Source organism: Phaethon aethereus, assembly GCF_964289735.1.
Source record: "Phaethon aethereus genome assembly, chromosome: 20".
Classification (NCBI taxonomy): Eukaryota; Metazoa; Chordata; class Aves; order Phaethontiformes; family Phaethontidae; genus Phaethon; species Phaethon aethereus.
Window position 1 is genome coordinate 11,084,992 of NC_138596.1, and position 22,067 is coordinate 11,107,058.

Sequence of the window (22,067 nt, forward strand, 5' to 3'; positions counted from 1 at the left end):
CTTGACCTACGTGGGCTTCATTAGCTTGCGTTTTGAGTGACACTAAATGAGCTTTAAGTCCCAGCAGCTCACTTGGGTGTGCTAGCAGTTAACAGTGGTCAGCGAGAACAAATGAACACTTCTTTCAATCATCCCTTGTAACCTGCTCCAATCCCAGAACTCACAATATGGGCGTCCTGGCAGCAGTACAGGCATGAGAATCTCACCTCTGTCTGGAAGATTTTGTCTGAGAACCATATACTACTGCCATTTCCCAGGTGTTCGAGTCCAAACCCTGTTGTGACAAATGCATGAAGTGGTACCTTCGAAAAGGTGTGTGTAATATTATTGACGTATTGGCCATTTTTGCAGTTCAGGTGGAACCCATCAATATTAACTTGACAGAAAGACCAAATGAAGACTCCGTAGTAAAACTCAGTCACTAACACAAGCAGCTACTGCTTGAGACATAGTCTCAAATGTACTGAGGGACACCAGGAATGTTCCTCTCTGGAGCTTTTTAATTATTCAGCTTCTGCTAAAATGTTTTGCTCTTTTCTGAGTCTAGCCAGTGTGTAACAAGTCTTTCATAGCTAATGGCTCTGTCAGGGGCATGAGGTGCCACAGGCCACACAGCACAGCAGTAGCAGCAGAGCTGCATGAGACCTAAGCCTCTGTGGGAAGACCTTCACTTTCTTATGTGTGGGGATTTGTTACACTGATTATGTTTTATGAAAGCTGAGCATGTCCTTCAGGTGGACATACAAGCCATAAATTACCATGGATCGTTTTATTTCCTGAGTCCAAGTATTGCACTGGTGGACTTACAGAACTGACTGTATTCAGTTGAGGAAGAATGGTGGTTTCTTGCAGTGTTAATTGTGCGATGGATTCATATGTACTTGCTCCAACTGGGAAAATGTGAGTCGTCAGGAAGATAATTCATGCAGGTGAGGCAAAAAATTTCTGACCAGAAAGATTTTGCACATGTCAACCTTTGGTTAAGTCCCCTGACAGCAAAATGAGAGTCTAAAGAGAAAGAAATGAGTTCCAGATGGTTGTGGTAACTGGCAAGAAACTAATACTGAGGGTGATCTTGAGAAAACACACTGAAGACACCAGAGATGAAAGGGGGGCAGGGTGGTCCAGATAAGGTTGATAACACGTGATATATCATCTTTGGAGCATTCCAAGGCAGGATAGTGAGATGAACCATTTGTTCCTGAATTGCAGTGTTTTGGTGGTGAAAACGCTCTTGCTGTGACTGTTCTGCTTTCTGCACTGAAGGTAAAAAACAATGCAGTTAAATATCCCATTTCCCTGCACATGGCCCATCAGGCTCTGTCTGCTCTGCAAGGATGCTGAGATAATATAAATTACTCATTGTAGGATTGCTGCTGTTTTCGTCACGTACAGTCTAGGCCTATCTGCACCAATTCCTTACTATCTTGCATATTTCTTCTTTAAACTAGGAATTTGTATGGCATCATACATGCCTTCTATTTTTAGTTGTCAGTGGAAGGGTGAGGCAATGTACGTAATTCTCATTACGGTTAATTTAATCCAATTGTGATGTGGATTTAGAGGTACTTAGTAGGTCACAACCAAGTGTGGGCTCTGTCTTTTTCTAGTTACTCTCATAAAACAATGGACACTGGTAATTTTTTCCACTTCTAAAACTAAACACATGCATCTAAAGGTGGTGATGTGATTTGGAGCTTGTGTTATGCAGATACTTCTGTTGCTCTCTATAACTGTAATTTAATTGGGAAAAGAGGGTTCATGTGCATTTCATGGATTCATATGTCGTGTGGCTTCCCGCATCTCATGATGATAGCAGTAAAGCAGATATATGATAGCAGAGATAGCAGTAAAGACTAATGGGGACTAACTCTGCTCTTTGGGATTAACAGTGTGGGTTTTCGTGTCTTGTCTTATTTTCTCTTTGAACAAAGCAGTCTCTATCAGAAAATTGTGACTGATCCTCATCTAGAATTTGTTTGTAAACAGAAACTGATACAGAAGCCTGCATCCTAGAAATGACCCCGGCCACCTTGGTCCCCCAGCCAGTTCTGAGCTCCTGTCACAGCTATGCAGGCAACACCAGGATTGTTTTCTTCATTATATAGGGAGAGTTCAAAAAACAGAAAGCAGAAGACCACACATTACCATTTTCCTTTTTGCCCTGTACTGTGTTCTAGTTTTTGCCTTGTACTGTGTACTAGTTCTTCAATTTCTCACTACCTTTGACAGCCTAGGCTTTTTTCCGGCACCGGCCTGTGAGCCCTTCAGCTGCTGTGCCTGTGAATCCAGCTCGGTCGCCCAGGGCAGTTCAGTCCGTGTGATCCAGGCAGCGTTTTCTCTTTGCTCCAGAACACGAGCGAAGCCTTTGAGAGTGGACAGGGACTCTGTCCACGGCGTTAGTGCTAGTCCCCAGTCCGGCAGAGCATGGGGCGCCTGCCTGTAGTAGAGAAAATTCGCCAAAGTCCGTGATGTGGGGAGAGCTGATACTTGCTAGCGTCCCACTCCTGTTTCTCCCCTGAGATTTTTAGAACAGCCACTCTTAGATTTGTCATGGAATTAAAGAAAACTACATCCAGGGCTTACAATGCTGCTCTCCTGCTGCCACTTTTCCTCTTATTTTCGGGTAAGTTTTTGTCTTCTGTGCCTGATTCTTACCCAGCTGCTATGCAGTAACTTTGGATCAAATCTGTGATCTGCCCTTGTATTGCAAAGGTAACTGAACAAAATGTCACTCTCACTGTTAGATTTGAAGTCTGAAAACTTCTTGTCTGGAAGATAAACAGGCGTTTCATTCTAGATACGTTTTTCCTTCTATTTATTTCTTGTCTCCTTTTGTCTTTCTGCCTGTGCACATGTATGTATGTATGTATGCATTTATTCACAAGAGCTGGAAGTGTGTGCACTTTCATATAATTAAGTATTCAGCTATTATAGCAACCTTTTTCTCCACTGAGAAGTTCTGAATTTTACAGTTGTGCCATACAGAAGAAACGCAGAGCTTTGTTTCCGTTCTGTATGCTTTAGAAATACATTTAGGCAAAAGAGGAGTGTACCTAGGGGAGTACACTAATACGTTGAAGTACCAGATACCTCTGGTACAAAATGTAGAGGAAGAGGACAATACATGAGTATTCTCACTTAGAAATTTTGAAGAAAGCAGATCCATCCTGAAACTGTAAGAAGTGATGAGGTAACAAAAGAGTCTATTGCACCGATGAAAGTTTTTGTATTGTTTTGTTTTTTCCACATTGAAAATTTATCTTATAGCCAAAGAATATATGTGAGTATATTGAGATTCTTCAAGTTCACATGACCGTGTCTTTGGGCTCCAAAAGTCACCCTTGTATGCAATTTCTTATGCTCCTTGAAAAATAGATTTCTCTGTTTCTTCTGGAATGGGTGTCTGGAGATCTGCTGGGCCTAGACATCTGTTTTAGCCATCTAGGGATTATAAGGTCATGTCAGGAACATGTCCACCCTTTTACTGGAAAGTACAATTGGGATTGAACCGGCCTCCTTATCCTTTCCTCGGCACTGCCAGGCCAGTATCTGTATAGAAAAGTCTTGTTTGCTTTCCACTGAGCTATGACAGGAATGATCAATGACATGACAGAGGTAAAATATGGAGAACATGCAGAAAATACAGTCAAAGTGCCTCTTCTCTGCTAATATCTACTGAACGCTGCATTTGGCATTCTCACATTAGTGGGTGATGTTTATTACTTTCTGAGAGTTGGAGAAAGTTTTCAGCTTTTCCTTTGATTTCCTAACAGTTGCCTTCCCCCCCACCGCCCGCCTTGAACCCTCTCTAATTTTCCTTTCCTCTGATTGCCTTAGACTATGAATATGAAAGTCAAAATATGTTTTGATTTTTGTCTGATTTTTTTTCTCTTCCTTGTACCAGCTTCTTTGTCTGGTGCATTCACTCCAAGTGCCTGGAATTCCTCTGGCCACAGGGAAGCAGCAGGACTGTCTTTTGTATCTAGTAACCATAGCTACTGGTTTGGAGTGTGAAGCCATTATGGTGGCTTTGTATTGTGCAGAAGGAAGGCCCATTGCATATATGGTGCTGCTCAGTATGTGGCTGCCAGAGAGCTGGCATGTTTCTGGGGATTTCTGCTGTTTGACCATTGCACTGATATCTTTGCACTCTTGGGTAAAGCTCTTTTCTGGAACAGTGATTTACTGAGAATGTTGCTTTCTTTTGGAGTGCAGGTGGATGACACATCTTGGTAGAGCCAGCAAAGCTCAAGCGAAGCGCTGATTTCCATAGTCTTTCCACCTGCTCATATTTTGCAAGGAGAATTCTGCCAGATTTTAACTGTAGTGAATGGTGGTGTTAATGTAGCACTTGTAGAATTTCAAGGCCATAAGGAAATGCCTTTTCTCGCCCCTGTGAGGCACATGACTACTTTTATTTGTAATTGGCTGAGTCTAAATGTTATAGAAGCACAGAGTGGCTAAGTTACTTGTTGAACATTTTTGTGAAAGTTCTGATTATCCACATGGCCTGTTGCAAGCTGTAACCATAAGACCTGTAGCCAGATCCACACTATCTCCAACTGTTTAAAATAAACTCCAGAGGGACAGTGGTACAGACTCTGCATGTGACTCCAGTTTTACTGCTGCTGTCTGTGTAATGGGCAGAATAGCTCTCAGCCTAACTTGTTGCGTTCTAAAGGAGATTCTGGAGGGCAGAACTGAGTGTCTACTCATTTCTGTTCCCACAACTCTAGCCAGCAGTAAGCACAGTAATTCACATACCTCTGGCCTGGAAAATGCTTTGGACGCCTGTTGAGAGAGAACATGTGCAGACAAACCTTTTTTCTGGCAGTTTGCTATCTGCTTTAATGCAAGCTCTTGAGATTAGCTCAGACATACGGACAGTTTAAATCTTACTTACTTCAAAACATGGAAACAAAGAAATACAATCTTTTCAGCTGTTTTGTTGGTTGTCAGTATATTTAAATAAGAATTGGAAATTAAAGCTTGTGACTCAATCTGATTAACTGAATACACAGGAAACCCCCTGTCTCAGTGTTTGATCTGTGGAAATGGCTGAGAGATCAGAGAACGTGTAAACCATGAAGGTCAGCTTGGAGGAGTGTTTATTAAGGGAAAATACTGGGGTGTCATAAGCACAGAAGATCAAAGAGTTACTGTGGCAATATAAGCAATACTATCATAAAACATGGATTTATAGCTCCTGTCTTTCTCCAAGCTCTAGAAGCATGATAATGGAGTTACATCTTCAAATCTGCATTAAAACAGTGAACAGATAATGAAAACAAGCTAGCTGGCTACTTGCTCTGTGTTAAGAGTAAGTTTAATTCCCTGAAGTGGTATTTCTGATTAATGCTGTTAATGCCTCTGACCATAATATTGGCACTGCTCAGCCCTGTGGATTGCTGCCCTGTGTTTTGCACCATTCAGCAATTCACTGGGCAAGCTGGGTGGGAGAGAGCCAGGAATCAGCATTCTGCTTCTTTGAGGGGGTAAATATGCTGCATATTTAACAAGGAGAAACTGAGACACATCTTCTTATGCCTGTCTTAATGAAAGTCTAGTGGTCTAGGCCTTTATAAATTCTTTACAAATATTTTACACTAGTAGACTATGTACATATCTCTGTCATGAAAAAGCTCTGTCACATCAAAAACCTAACATGCAAATGTGGTCTGGAACTTGCTGGTATCCCATAACAAAGAAAAAATAACCTAAGTAGTACGCTGGGAAGTGATGAACGCACAATATCCATCTAAAACTTTGGATAGGAAAAATTGCAATCTGAACCATGTGCAGGGCTTCACTAGAGATTTTTAAATTAGTATCCAAACTGGTAGTTGGCTAAGATATTGGGCTTATGTACTTGATCTACCAAAACTCTACAAGATAGATCAAAGCCATGAACAGTAAGGCTCCTCTTAAAATGACTCTTCTAAAAGGTGCTATAGGCATTGCTAGGATCCCTAGTGTCTCGCTGGGCCATTTATTCAGTATTGTCTTAGAGGTGCTACCTACTGATTGCCAACATTGCTTTTTGATTATCTAATCTTTATTTTGAGGGCTTTTTTTTGTCAGTGTCATCTTTTGCTATACAGAGACCGTCAGATCTGATAAACTGTTAATCTGAAGTGATAATGGTGATGTTTAGATTCAGCAAGCAGATAGTATCTCAGCCTGTGCTTTCAGTGAAGTATAATTTCTCCCTTTTATACTATTTGTGCAACAATAAAAAAAAATTAAATAGTTGCTATGGAAAAATGGAGAGGGAGAACTTGACTCTGGGCACCAGGATCTTGAGGGGAATTAAATATACTTGATCCTAATGGTGACATCACCTGAGCATGCGACCAGGAAATTCAAACAAGAGCTGATGGGAAGTGGTTGGCGTGAGAGGGAGCAGCTGGTAGGTGGGAGTAAGCTAGTTCAACAGAGTTGCTCCTGATGGCTGGCAGAGGTAGTGAGCTGCTGCAGCTCGGGGGCTTAGTAGTTGTGATCAAACATTGGTGTTTTGGAAATTTTTCCATGCTCACATCGGATTTTCTGATGTTGAATAGAAAACCCCACTGTTAATGCAGCTGTCAAAAGATGCCCGTTACTATGTTAAACGGGACAGGAATACAGGTTATGGAATATTTTAAGCTAGGTGAAAAATCAGTGCCAATTATTAGCGTTTTGTGAGCTTGTCAGTAGTCTCAGAGAATTTCAGGGTCTTGTTTACTGATGCTAGTATTACTAGGAGCAGGTGCTTTGTTCAGATCTGGGAAGAAAGGGCTTAATCTCTCTGTGTCAAGAAGGAAATTGGGCTTGTAAAACAATGGGATGCATAAAGCTGCCTAAAAAGGCCTCATACATTCCCTGGGCAAGTACACTGAAGGTACTTCCTAAAGAAGGATTTTATTTTATCCTGCCATTACCTTCCATAGCGGATATGCTATCCTTCCAAAGTTAGCAAGGGTGGGGGGAGAGAGGATGAACCCCTTTTCAGGCCTGCCCAGTCATCCTTCCCGGTGTGTGGATCCTGGGAACAGGCCATAGTGTGTACCCTTTCACTAATCCTTTACACTGACCAGGATAGGGAAAGATCAGCAGAGGTCAGCAGGGATTTACTAATATAAGCACATGCCTTCCTGTTGTCATGGAGACATAGCTCTTTCCATTCCTTTATTCAGAGTTTATATAGTAGTTGTGTTGCTCTGATACTTGAGGTGGAGGGTGATCAGCAGGAGCACAGCCTGACTGGTAAGAATTGCATCAGACTGGGGTTTTGAGCATTCAGGGTTTAGGCACTTGAAGATTCCTCTAGCTCTATTATTGTGGTGCAGCTGGGGGCTGCTGCTGGGAAGCTGCTGTTCTCACCTCTTGGTTGTAAATTGTCTTTTTTCCAGTGGTTGTAGTGAACAGGGCAGGCCAAATACACCTGAAGGAAGCCTCTTTCTCCACAAGCCTGCAGTGCCCTTTTGTAAAAGAAGATAGTAATAGGGAGCCAGATTTAAAATAGCATGGAAGTCAAGGAACTCAACAACAAATCCATGCACAAAAGGTACTTAATACATCATGAATGGGCCATAATTTTGGCAACATTTATGTTGTAAGCATGAAGAACCCTTTTCCAAAAGTGTATCATTAAGATGAGGAGAATATGCCTGAGTCCTGTCTGTTGCAACTTGTTTAACAGAAAACAAAAGTGCTACACTAGGAAATGCAGTGTGTAAACTCTTTTCTCCTTCACAGTAATAGGTCCTTGAAGAGAAGAGTGCACATTCCCTTACTCTGCTCGGTTCATTTTGTGGGGAAACACTTTTGGGCATATGTGTAGCCTGGTTACCTCTTAAAAGCATTGCAACTTCAGCCTGGTGTGTTACATCCTCTGCTTTTCTGCCTTTTTTTAATCTGGACTGTGGGTAATGTGAGTTGTGCTGACTTTCTGGGAGAGAGAAGCTGAAAGGATGAGAAAAGTTGGGCCTATGCTGACTTGACTCTCATCCTTTTGCCATCCTTTTGTCTCAGCCCCAATTCTGATTGACCCAAAGATAGGAAAGGCACAATTCCTTTTATCGTTAAAGTTCCCTTAATTAGTCTGGGTAAAGTGCCCAATCTGGCATCCTATGTGACTTTAGAGCCTACCTTCCCCTTCTAGGTATTCTCTGCTTCCTGAGGTGATTCAGGCATCTAGGAAGGATCAAAGCCACAGCTGGAATGTGTAAGATTGGGCAAGTTTTCAGAGCCTGGAACTTCTTGAAATATAGTTCATATTGTCAGCGTGAATCCAGAAATAAAATATAGTCTTTCCTTTTGCTAGATAGTTGTAATATTTATATTATGTGCTGAAATAAAATATCTCCATGTTACAGAGACTAGAAAAAACTAACTTTCTAATTCTGTAGTTCCTCTAATGTAAACTACTAAAGGTTTCAAATAATTTCATCTTACAGGACCCTTGTGAAAATATATACTTGTAACTATTTTTTAAGTTGGGCAAATGGATAGACAAGATGTAAGTGACTCACCTAAGCTCACATAAAGTTTTTGCCAGGCCAGAAAATAATATTATGGCATCCTGACTCTTCTGGCCTTTGCATCTGTGATTATGAGCATTTTGCTGAGAGATCATACAGAGGAGATAGCGAAAAGATGAAAATATGCTCTGAGTGCAGTGCACATGCATGAACAGGTATTCAGAGATGGGTATTTTCAGTAAGTACCACAGACTCTGCTTAGAATTTTTTTTGTGCCTGTGAAAGTTACGTTGTTTCATTTGAATAACACATTAAGTACAATTAAAACAAACAAACAAACAAAAACCCCACAAAAACCCAACATGAATCACTTGTCACAATTGTCCTTCAGTACGCAGGAAACAAGGTAATCTCTGAGTTGATAACCTCGATGCCTGCCACTTCCTTGCTGGAATTTTAAGTGACCATTAAGAGCACCTTTAAGGTAGTTAGCAGTGAAGCAGGGTGAGGGTAGAGAAACTTCAGGTGCCATGTTCATGGATTGGGTGACAATTAAGGGGACCTTGGGAATCAATGCTTTAAGCTGCTAATAGTCAAGTGAGAGAGGGGTTCATGAAGATGTGGCACTGAGCATCTTCCATGAGGTTGGGTGTATACCCAGCTTGAGGGCATCCATCCTCTATCATATTTTCCCAAGACTTTGAAAGAAACAAACTTGTGAAAAGCAAAACCAATAAAATAGAAGCCAGTGAGTAATGCTAAGGCAGCATCTCACAGGCAGTGAAGTAATAAAATCACTGAAGCTCCTTGTCCTGTATATTGTCTTAGCAACTCATAATTGGTGTCTAATAAAACCTTCTGCCAGCAGTGCTAACATAATGTCAGGATGGAGAGGGGAGGCTGTGAAAGAAGTTACTTTAATGCAATCATATTGTGGGGGAAATTACCACCAAGATTTCACAACATGTGTGAGATACTGCAGAACAGACAAAGTTGAGGGGGTTGGTTTGTTTTTTGAAGAAAAAGGCAGAAACCTTGCTACAGCTCTTTGAGAACCTCCTCCTCCCTCACTGTCTTTATCAGTTCCCACAACTCTCTCTGCCAGTGCAGTGCAAGAGCATCTTGTCCCGGTTTACTGAGGTAAGAGATCCCTCAGGATTCTCTGGGAGAGAGACAGTGAAGTATTACCAGGGGATCTTGGGTTGCCCAGCATCTCATTAATTTCTGATTTCTCTTTTTATGGCTAGAAAACTTGCTGTTGCAACTACCCTTTGACAAGATCATTTAGTAAAGGTATAAAATTATTAAAGTCAATTATTAAAACAAAGCCTGGTAATGCAGCTTGTTTGCCTTGAAGTGATACAAAAGGTCACAAACCTCATCTTTTAGGGAAAACCTTTGTCAGCTACCTTTAAAGTGTAAAACCAGACCTGTCCTGACAGAGCTCAATGAATGCTATTTATGCAACTCTGTTAGCCTTTGAAGTTCCTCCTAATCCACCCCTAAATGCCTGGAACATATTCTTCAAAGAAACTGTAGTCTTCTCCAGTTTCATTTCAGAGTAGAGTTACAGGATGGTATGACTATAAGATTTTTTTTTTTAATGTTTTCTCACTTACAAACATCACTGATTCGTATTCTTCTTGTGAAATGTAAAGGAAAAACCCTGAATGTTGTTAATCCAGCAACAACTACTTCTGTGGAAAACTGTAAGCTCTAGTCATTCAATGACTTCTTTGATCTGATTCATCACTTTAATGAATAGCATAGTCTGAATTACATGTTTTCATGGCTGGTATATTGTGCAGCAGGAAAAGATAATTTATTCATTATGCTTGTTAGCATTTTGTGCATATTCATATGCTATTCATATTCATACAATAATCTATTCCAAAACTGAGAGGAATTATTGTATGCCCTAGATCTGATGGATGGAGTTAACAAAACCAGAGCTAAAAACATCATACATGTTCTTTGTCAACCTAGGTGGTAGTCTTTGATGCTTGTTTAGTGCACTGAATTCTTGCAGACTCTGCGTTTAACTTCCTGGCCATGTCACAAGTGGTGTCCTCACTTCTCACTGCTGAAATCCCCCTTTCTGATGTCACTGTAACAAATTCTGTTTTGAATTAGTGTCTCATCTGTGGCGAATTATTTAGCCAGGAGTTTAGCACTGTCACTAAATGAATATTGGGGTTATACTATATTTACTTTGAGGCATGTTTTGTCCTTGGGAAATATTCCAGTATTAATATAGATGTGCTATATACAGGGGAGTATATGATATAATCTTGGAGTCAGCGTTGTTAATATGCCTGTAACCTCTACTGAGTAGGGCAAACACATGGGTAATTTTCTGCAATCTGCAGTTCGTAGAATAATTTGAAGTTACTTAGAGATTGTTTAATTTCTTGTGACATCAGTTGCAGTCGTCTTAGCCTGCTCCATGCATGCCTTATAAGCAGCGCTGTGTTACTTCAGGATGTTTGTTCCAAAAAAGGAACATTTTCCTCCAAAATGAGGACCTGCTGAAGTCATCACTTTTAGACATAACTAAAGTAACATTTGGCCCCAGAAAGTAGCTCAAACTAGTGCAGGAACAATGCCGGAATTCAACCTTTCTCTATGCAGTCCTGTATATAACTAGTTATTCACCACAGATTATGAGTACATGTAACTAGTTAACCACTGCTATTGTTCATGATCTTAGTGAGCTTAGAGGAGGTTGGAATTCTCCCTATTAGTTCACTGCTGTTCTTTGGTAAACCAAGAGGGCCTTTTGACCTTTTAGTGAAGCTTTGACTTTTAGTGAAGCTACTGCTTGACTTGGTATCTGTCTGTAGTTCAGCCCTGTTGTGTCTACAAGTTTGTGTGTGACTATGGGGCCATATATTTGTCACCAAATCGTTTTGTCATGGACAGACGTTAATGACTAATACAGATTATTGAGCACTGTGGTCATATTATGAACCAAAATAGAGAAGGTACAAAAAGGTATGTCTGTTGTGAAAGAACTTTGGAAAAGGCAGGAAGTAGCAAGGGGATTTGATGTTTAATCTTTATTTGCAAGAAGCATTTAGACTGTCTACTTAAAATGGAAGCAGAAAACTATGCGTGTAGCCTTGGAAATTACTTCAGCCTGTCTACACTAGCAGTGCTTGGTGATTCTGTTGAAATGTGAATTTCTTTGCCGATGGAGTCTGCTGCAAATCGGAGAAGTCGTTCTGAATGTGCAGTGGACTTGGTCTCTCTCTTTTTTTTTTTATCACAGACTGTGCTCCTGGCCTGTGGAAAGTGCATGCTGGGACTGGTTACTCATTAAACGTACAAAGGCTCATATCTCCTGCCTAGTAAAGCCCTTTTCCGAATAGTTTCCTGGGCTCCCAGTCTAATTGCTACAGAGATTCCAGGCAGGTTCCGTCATCCTTGTTTTCTGCCTGACTTGGAATCTGAGAATAAAAGGGTTGATGGCAGAATAATGAGATTGCTGGACAGTGCAATGCTCAGCAACTCTCCCCGGCATCACATGAGAGAGGAAGGGAGGGGTGGGCCATAGAGATGATGCTGGGAAGAGAAAGGGCTGTCTAAATCCCTGAGCACCCTTCCCTCCCCCATCAACACAGCCTCTTAAAAGAAAAGTTGGAAACACTACAGTCCTTTGGTGGGAGGAATTGGAGGAGGTCAGGGCAGGGACAGGCTTTTGTAAACCGAAGTCCCTATAAATCCCTTTCAGGCCCTGGAGCAGGATGCCTCCACCTTCAGGTACAAAGAGACTGAGGACCTGACGGGGCAGTGAGTTGATAGAAAACCACTGGCACAGATTAACTACTAGGTGTGTAGAAGGTGCACCAGAGCAAGACAAACATGACCAAAAATGGGCTGGGATAATGGTGGCGTGAATGAGAGAACGTGTAAGGTCAGCTGAGAAGTGATGCTGTGGTGTGTGATCCTGGCGAATCCTTAGCGTGGGGCATGGCATGTTAAAACGTCCTTTCTCAACTAGCAGTAATGCAGAGAGGGCCAAGGGTGGTGGTAAGCTGTGGGTAGTGTCTGCGCTGTGCAGGCCTCTGGCCATTTGAGTAACTGCCTGCTCTCCACCTGCAGTTGTGGTTTCCCAGAGACATTCCTGTCACTAGCTGGCCCACAGTCACATACAGAAGGCAGCAAAAAGGGCAAAGAGCTGCTTACACAATGGCATCTAAAAGCAAGGTTAAATGCTAGTGATTGCTTGACTTTCAATGCTAGGCAAAGTCAGGATTGTCTTAGCAGAAGCAGTGGCTATTTCTCAGTTACCATTTGCTATTTCATGAGCTTTACCTCTGCTTTGTGGTCATTTTTCATAGACATTTCCAAAACATCTGCTGTATAGTTGCTTGCAGATTTACTTCCAAGTTTGGATGTTTCATAGCACTTACGCAGCAATCGATCTGAGGTATCTCTACCCCACAGCTTATCTGCTATCTATCCTTGAATGGAGCAGAACAAAAAACTGTGATATCAGAAAGCCACAGCGGGATGAGGGGCTAGTGACTGCTGCCTTTGTGAAGGGAGAAATTCTCTGCTTGCATTGCCTTTGTCCCTTTATAGTATTTTTGGGGTTTTTTTTCCTCTTTGGAAAGTATATAATTGTGTCATTGAGTCCAGGGCATATATCCTAATTCTAATGCCAAGGCAACTCTCTCCTGTCCCTTGGGCTGTTCTGCTCTTTGACCAAATTGTTTCACAAAGTGAATTTGAAGTTTCTTTTGGAAAAGAAACGAGAATTCCTCCTATTCTTCTGTTCTGCTCCATTGACAAATATCTAAATTGAATACTTAACTCGTTTTTTACATCATGTACCCTGCATAATTTCATTTACGTGAATTAAATTTGCAGTCCCATGGGCATGTCCCACCACATTTCTGGATAGTGGAATTGCTTTAATGGGGTAAGAGCCTTTTAAACACTACCATTTTTGGGAGAGCAAGGCATTGTGGCTGGGTGTGAATAAATTGATCACATCCAAATGCTCACAGATTTAGGGGAATCTGGTCTCAGTATTACTTTCTGGTATCTGGATGTTCGACTGATGTTTTGGCTCGGCAGATAATGAGTTTGGATCTAAAATGCCATCAGTACAGTGAATCTCATCAGTCTCTGTTCTTCCGTGCTGTTCTCATAACACCTAAAAATTTCCCACTGTGGAAATATACAGGTCTAACCTGTGGGGAGAGGGTGCCTGGCCAGTGATTATCAAACTTTGAGCTGCTCCCTATCATCAGAGACTGTGTGAAATGTGCCAGTTTGGAGTTTGGATTGGACTGTTTATGGCAGCATCTTCAAATCACTAGTGGATTAGCTGAGAAAAAATTGTATCCCCAGAAGGAGCAGCTGGGACATAAAGAGCCACAGCCAATATCTTAAAACATACTGTTTGCCTCTGTGGATTTCAAAGCAAAAGTCTTGTGCCCTACCAGTGAAGGGGGTCATTGAATTTTACACAAAGTTCATTTTGTGAATGGATTTAAGGTGTTATGTTTCACTGCTCTCAAAGTGACTCAGGGATGAATAAGCCCAAGTAAAATGGTTGGTTTGTGAGTTCCTCCTAAAAAGCAGGCATCTAGTCACCTGATTTAGCAAGAAATTCCCGATTGCTGTCACATGAAGGCATGTTGTGTTGTCTTCTTTATAGTAAATGTTTGATTCTCCAGCATCCTTCTCAGCTAAGGGCTACAATAGCCCCTTGCAGTGTGGAATTCAGGTGGGCAATCTCTGCGATGTATGTGGTGATTGTCAGAAGAACTTTAGGGCTATGAATGCTGACTAACAGAAAGTCTCTTTTCTCAACAGGAACTTCGCACTCTGAAAACGATAGCAGCTGTTCATCATCCCCATGTGAAAATGGTGGGAGCTGTAAGGATTTGGAAGTGGGTTACCAGTGCACCTGCCCCGTGGCGCCTGTAGCCTACACAGGCGTAAACTGTGAACTCCTCTATGACGCATGCATTAAACACGAGTGTCCTGCCCATAGCATCTGCAGCAGGACTCCAGGACTCCTGGAGTATGAATGCATCTGTATGCCTGGCTTCACAGGTATTGACTGTAGCATTAATATTAACGAGTGTGAGAGCAACCCTTGTAAAGACCCTCGTTTTGAATGTGTAGATAGTATAAATGGATACACCTGTACATGCCAAACAGGACTGAATGGAGAGGGGTGCCAAACAGAAAGCGCTGTGTGCTCTAGCCACCCCTGCCTAAATAACGGGACATGTGTCGAGGGTCCTGGGGACTATACCTGCATCTGCCAGCCTGGCTTCACCGGGGCCAACTGCAGAGACAACATCGATGAGTGCGCCTCCCAGCCCTGCCAGAACGGAGCCATCTGCCGTGACAGGGTGAATGAGTATAGCTGTTTCTGTGTGCCTGGGTTCCAGGGCTACAACTGTGAAATAGACATCAACGAGTGTGCCTCCCGGCCCTGTCGGAACAACGGCACCTGCCTGAATGAGATGGACCGCTATTTGTGCAAGTGCGTCCCTGGCTACACAGGTACCTTTTGGGCTCATGTACTAGCTGGGTGGTTGGGTTGCATCTCACTGTTCAGGAAGTTCCACAATTTGCCTGCTGCCAACGTGTTTTGTAGTGTTAGTAGCTGTCCTGAGAAATTGTTGTTTTACAGTTACGGAACTGAATCTCTGTTGCATGACTGATATTTCTGGAGTGTTTGGTATTGTGTGTGAATAAACGTGTAGGGCTGCTTCTTGCGGCTTCCAGGCAATACCTGAGGCTTTGATTTCCACGGATGGTGTGGATGTTGAGAGACATGGATCTAAGAGTGGAAGTGGGTGGACTGTCTGAGACTTGAGTACTAGATATGAAGTAGATGCGACTAGCTCTCAGTATGAAATTAAGGGAGATATACAAGAAAACAGATTTATTATCAGGAAATATATACTTAGTGTTTCCAGATATAACCTACCTCTACCTATCTGGCCTGTAGTTCTTTGTCCTGTCCTGCAGGATTTCTGAGACGAGTCGTCTTTTTGGAATAAAGTGGCTTTTAGTTGGAGATTTCTTTTCCAATTCTTTCATGCCCAGCCAATGTTTTTTCGGCATAGTGACATAAGTATCTCTTTTTGTGCATCTGTGCTAGTGCTGACTCAGAGAGTAATCTACACCTATGAGTTATCTGTGAGGGAGGCAGTGGGGGGGTTCTCCTTTCTCCAGCCGTGCTTATCGGAGTGGAATGCAATTGTGCTGCACCCATGTCTGCCTGGTACCACCTAGCACATGAACTTTCTCAGCCTTCCTCGTTGTCACAGACTGAAGTGTTTAAAGGGTTAGGTTGCTGTGAAGGAATGCTGCTGATTGCCAGTGGAATGAGGAGAAGTTACAACATCAGGAATGCAGTCCCTGATGCTGACTCACTCTCTGATAAAAATGAACAGCGATGAAGGAGAAAAAAAGCAGAATTTCTGTGTAGGCCTTAAGATTACCACTGGTTTTGAGTATCAAGAATAATTCTGTCTTTGCAAATCAGTTTCTTTTTTATCTTTGTGCTGAATCCTCAGTTCAAGATTGTGGATTCCCCTGCCAAGGAAGTGATAAAATGACCCAGGCATCTGGAGGAGCTTGTTTGCTCCAGGTTACTGTGATGTCAAATATGAAGCTTTGCCCTATAGATTAGTGCTTCATCCGGAGGTTCTAGCACCATTGGCTAACAAGACCGGGTTGTTTGCTGGTGCTTGCAGCTGGAATTTGGATGAAGGAAGTTTTGCGTGGGTATTGAAGGGTTTGAGCCAGCAGATTAGGGGGCCCACATTCCGTCAGGATTAGGATGGCCATGTCCTCTATGTGGTGAGCCTTTGCCAAGAAAGGGCGATTAGATGGATTGGCAGGTGCCACTGTAATAACTAAGGTTTGGAGGTGATGCCAGGCCATGGACAACTCAGAGGTGGAATATAGCTGGTAGGGTAGTTGCACAGAAGTTGCGCAAAGGCCTTATTCTGTCAGGGAAAGTTGAGACTTTGGACCAAAAATGTGTGACTTGCTGTTATTCTTGACTAGTAGTATTGGCGCTAACACCTAATTTTTAATAGCTTTTCATAATAAAATTACTTACTAATATCTAGTATCACTGTAATTAGCGTTTTGCACTGCTTTAATGCTTTTTTCCTAGGTATCTCAAAGCAAGTTACAAATATTATTTAAACAAATGGAACAATGTTTTGGAGAAGCAGGTAGAGATCACTTTTCCCACACCCAAAATGCAACTGCTTCTGATGTAGAACACTGGATCTGATTAATAGCAACGCAACACAAGTGAAGAGTACCATGTCTAACTAAAACTGTAAGAGCTATATTGTATATAAAAGTTTAAATACCACTGTCTAACAGTGTGATTCTTCTCTTCCTATCCCTGTCCTCCCTGTCCTCAAAGGATCCCAAACCAAAACAGCTCTCAGTAGATTTTTAAGAACTGTATCTAAGATCAAGATTTTATGGCTTACTCAAAAAATGGATGCAATTTGTGAAGTGATGACCGATTGGCTACATCAGCAAACTGGAATGAAAGAGGCTAAAGTTTCACAAATACTGGAAACTGTTTTTAACTTTAATAGAAGACTAAAATCCAAAAGTCTAGACAAAGTAATTTTGTTTGCAAATAAAAATGAAAGGTCCTTAATTTGTAAGAATCACGTGCTGTTCATGAGCTCCCAGTATTCTTAGGGCAAAATTAGAACAGATCACTGTTAGCCAGTTTGGGTTGATAACATGGCTTTTGTGATTCCAACTCAGAAGTCCGGGTAGCACAGATCTACTTTTCTGGATTTGTAATGCAGATATTTCTCTGTTTTATAACAAAGGTGTGAACTGTGATGCTGAAATAGATGAATGTGATTCAGACCCTTGCCAGAATGGGGCCTTGTGCAGTGATCATGTTGGGTTCTACACCTGCACCTGTGCACCAGGTTACCAAGGAATCCGGTGTGAGGTGGACATCAATGAATGTGTGAGCCAACCATGCCAGCACAATGGGACATGCCATGACCTCATTAACAGGTGAGAAATCGGTGTTGTTTGGGCAAGTTGATACCAGGACTGATCTAAAGGTCTACTTAGTGTAACCTGTGAAAATTAGAGTAGAAATCTGTGGGGGGAATTGGGTTTAGTGTTTTGTACGTCCCAGTGGTCCCAGTGGCAGTAACTGAGCGTGAGTTATGGCAATAACCAAGAAGGCCACTCCCAACAGCAGAACTTCTAGGGTGCTTAAAGGAAGGTAGGAAAAGATTCCTGTTACTGCTTCCAGCTGACATATCGGATACAAAGGGAAGTGATTTGCAGAGCGTGTACAGCAAAGGCAACTGCTGAGAGCATACCTGTGTGTCTGAATATACCTTTTCACAGGTATGGTGTGAACTCAGAGGCTGCTGAGGGTTGTCTGCTCTGTCATTAGTGTGGCCTGTTCGTGCAGATGGAACTGTCTTTTTTCTTCTGCCCCACAAATGGGTATGAGGACTGACAGTTTAGCTCCATTCGCTCTTTCCTCATACTGGGCTTTGTGGTCAAGTTAAGAGCTTATGCATTGCTCTGTTTTGCTACCCCACAGCTACCGTTGTGACTGCAGTGACACAGGCTTCGAGGGGGACCACTGTGAGTTGGATATCCTGGAGTGTGCCTCTGAACCCTGTCTGAACAGTGCCACATGCGTGGAGGGAATCAAAAACTACAGCTGTGCCTGCTGGCCAGGTAGGTTAGAAATCTGTTTTGCTATGCTGGCTGTAGGCACACTGCAATGGCGAGCACATGCTAAATTGCCGTGTTGAAGAAGTAAAGAATTAATGATCATACTGCATGGTCCAGTGTGATTTTTTTTTTTTTTTTTTTTTAATTTTTATTTTTTTTAGTTGTCTAAACACTGGAGCTGCCACTGCTGCCCTCTACAAACCATCCCAAAATCCACTTGCCATGATTGCTGGGAGAGGCACCCTGATTGTCTGCTATAATATTGTCTTTCTCTTTTCTGCCTTTTTCCATCATGTGTTTTTCTATCATGAGGTAGAGCTTTCCTGCAAATTAATTTTTTGGCTCCTGTGTTTGACATAGTGGAGAAAGTGGAGGACCCTGGGACTCACTACTAGATGAGCTGCAGTGTCTTCTGGGTCTTTTTCTCACCTTCAAGGCAGCCACAATATTTGGGAGACTAGTTCCAGCGAAGTTGTATGTGATGCTGACACTGATGTCTCCTGGCAGGTTACACAGGGCAGCACTGTGAAGAGGATGTGGATGAGTGTGCGACAGGTCCCTGTCACAATGGAGGTGTATGCTTTGAGCGGTCCAACCAAGCCTATTATGGAACACGACCTGACTTCCCCAGTAATTTCAGCTATAGCCAAGCAGCTGGTTTCGTTTGTTGGTGCCAGCCAGGCTTTGCAGGTGAGCTATGCAGTAAATGTTCATTCTGTCTGCACCTGATAGATGCTGCATGGTTTGAGTAGATAGGAATGGAGCAATGTTATCTGTGCAACAGAAGTCACTTAACGACTGGTACTTCAGAGGGGACAGCAGCCTGATGCATCAGGAATGTGCTTCTGTTCACATACTGTATGAATATATTGCAGACAGCTGTCTGAATGTCATTCTCTGTCCAGCAAGCCTGTCTTGAGGCTGAGGCAACAGCCTGTGCACTTTCCAAGTGCTTTGAATGCCTTCTGGCTATACAGATGCCAAGGGGGTTTCTCTCTGTCAGTCTCTCATGCATATGGCAGAATTCATCCCTGCAGGATATCTGTGAAATTCCTCACCAGAGGAAACTAATTCCCTGGAGTCCCAGATAACTGTTCTAGGTGTTTCCTTGATGACACTACCCTTATGACAGCAGCTGTATCATCAGAGTGCAAAGGAGAAGAGGGGGTTCTTAGTCTTGCTCTACTACAGCAAGAAGCTCTGTGGATGTTCAACTGAAATATCACCCTTTCCTTGCTTTATAGATATGCATAAAAGGCTAGATTTAACAGCTGGGGAAATTCCCTTGTAGGAGGGGCTAAACCATAATACTTTATTCTCTTTTTGAGAGAAAAATGAGAGTTTGCACAGATGGGAGTGCTTCAGAAGTTCTGATCCTGCCACTGCTCCCTTTCATGACACTGGAAAATCATTTGATCTTTCCGTACTTCATTTTCCTTAATTGTTTAAGTGATAGTATCTATTTGCCAGAGTGTCTGGAGAGATATGCTATAGTTCAAGAAATTCTTTTGCATTTTTAGATGACAGAAAAGAAGTGTAAAAAATTATGAATGCAGTTGTCATCCAGAGTCTTTTCTTCACTGATGCACTGTGTGCACTTAACATGTCTATTTGTGTTTTCACTTTAAAGGAGAGACTTGCTTTACTAACATTGATGAGTGCCAGTCCCACCCGTGTCAGAATGGAGGGCTCTGTGTGGACCTTATTAACGGCTTTGTCTGTCATTGCCTACCAGGTTTTTCAGGTAATGTTGGTGAAAGGGGGTGGCTGGAATCAGGTCCTTCTGGGTTAACTCATGCTGAGCTGCTGCATTACTGCCTGGCTGCAGGACTGCATTCCAGTGCTGGGTAGCCCAGGCTGCTGAGCAGGACTGAGATGACCTGTGCGGTAGTGGTGCAGCGGGATGTCTGCTGTTCAGGGCTCGAATGCCGTGGGAAAGCTATGTGATTTTCGTCAAGTAAGTTGATAGGCTATGAACTAGATTTTGTCTAGGGGATCTGTATCCTGGAGTGAAAGTTCACTGGGAGAACTGTGGGGTTTTTATACACGTACTATGAAGATGGACAAAACCAGCCTCAAAAATAAAAAACAAAAGGGATGCTTAACATTCTAGTTGTCACAACCTACTGACTGTAGCAGATTGGACCACTAGCACATAAAACATCTGTAAAACATCTCCATTCCTTAACACCCCTGGATGATAAGAGCCAGTGATTTTTCGCTGAAGGCAGTAATCTGCCATGTTAGGAGGTCAAAAGGTCTTTGTGATGTGAGCAAATGAAACCTCCTTTGTTTACAAGGGAATGGGGAGTCTGGATTCTTACAAAAATGCCCTGCTTGACCCTACTGGGTCTCGGTTTTCTAGCTGAGAAACTGGGGGTAGTGAATATTGCACATCAACTCTGCTGGGAAGCTATGCTGCTAACTGAAACTAAATCTCATCTTCATTTAAAATATTCGTTCTCAGTCTTCTGTATCTTTAAATTCCATGTGTACTCTCTGTTTTGAGCAATTTAACACCAAAAAGTAGTTTGTAAGAAAGGTCATCCTCAGCACAATCCTGTATTTATGTATTTTTGAGGTGGATGTAACCTTTCCGCAGTGTTCCTAGGCTGCCATCTCGTGGGAAAAAGAAAAAACTTGAAGCCAGAAGAAAACCTTGTCCTTTAACTTCTTGGAACAGCAGGTAGCAGCATTCCAGAGACTGTCTTAGGCTTTTATTGCATGGGAAAGTTTTCTGTTTTCTTTTTGTGGTCATAGTGATTGAGCTATGTTGGTGTAACTCTGTCCCTCTCTTTCCTGGGAAGACCCGTTACACATGTACTTTCACTCCCAAAATCTCAAATCAACTCCTAGTTAACATCTTCTGTAACTGGGCTGAATTCTTTGTGGAGTTTTCTGGCCTGTCTAGTTTGCTTTGGTTTCCTAATTTAGGTTAGGCCAAGAAAAATTTGCTTTTGTAGGTGAGGTCTTTGAAAATAGGCTTTTATGTAAGCTCTTTATTGCTACTTTCTTGGTCAGTTACAATGCTGTACTTATGAACTGAGATCTTGTCCAAAGAGATGGTTTAAAGTTTATCCTGTTTGTCAGAATTCCCACTCACATATGTGCCCCGTTCCCTTTTCTTCCTTCAGTGCCCCAGCACCCTCACAGAGTTCAGAATTTCATTGTGCTTTGCCAGACTGCAGATCTGTTTAATCCTTTCCAATTCTTAGTGTGCTCATGGGTAGAAAAGCTGACAGAAACACAGGATGATGGGCAAAGGAGTGCTAGAGTTCATTCTGTTGCATCAAATTTGGGTTCATTAGTACTTGAAGGGGATTAGAAGCAGGTTGCTCTTCTGGATATTGCTTTTGGTAAAGGACTTTGTCTCAGCTGAGGTAGTTCTGACACATTAACACAGTGAAAGGCTGGGAGCAGTCTGTGAGATCAGTGAGTGCATGTGGAGGAGTGAAGCTGACAGGGAAATAATAGCAATTAATCTCCCCTCCTTTGTCAATTAATCCCAGTACAGTCATGCTGGGTAAACAGCTTATTACTTCATATTAGGATCACAGAACAACTTTGTGAAGCTTCCCATAATGTTTCTGTTCAAAACACATTTCTGTGGCAGCTTAGATCTGCCATGAACTTGGGTTTAAGCTGCCTCCGCTGATTAAAGTGAACTTGCTACTCTGATGAAGAATGCTTTCTTGGGGCGGCAGGGGGTTCTTTCTGTATTTTTTTTCTTCAGTCTAAGGAATTTGGGGAGTGTTGGGATAACAATGTGAGTCAGGATAAATTCTTCCGTTGCAAATTAACTGCCTCAGTGCTGTCTCAGGCTACAGCAGTGCAAGGAGATGAACCGTCTCTCTCTGAAGTGTAGTTGTTGCA

The 22,067-nt window shown here is 42.3% G+C and overlaps 1 protein-coding gene across 1 annotated transcript in view; it reads left to right on the plus strand.

The window, feature by feature from the left end:
• Positions 1–2,553: 2,553 nt before the first annotated feature.
• Positions 2,554–22,067, plus strand: part of CRB2 (crumbs cell polarity complex component 2) — a gene marked incomplete at both ends in the record, with an annotated part of 38,831 nt that continues 19,317 nt past the window's right edge. The window contains 6 exons of the mRNA XM_082008864.1: positions 2,554–2,626; positions 14,295–14,996; positions 17,315–17,510; positions 18,058–18,197; positions 18,702–18,884; positions 19,825–19,938. Of these exons, the coding sequence (XP_081864990.1) occupies positions 2,554–2,626; positions 14,295–14,996; positions 17,315–17,510; positions 18,058–18,197; positions 18,702–18,884; positions 19,825–19,938 (1,408 nt within the window). The remainder of the gene's footprint in view (positions 2,627–14,294; positions 14,997–17,314; positions 17,511–18,057; positions 18,198–18,701; positions 18,885–19,824; positions 19,939–22,067) is intronic.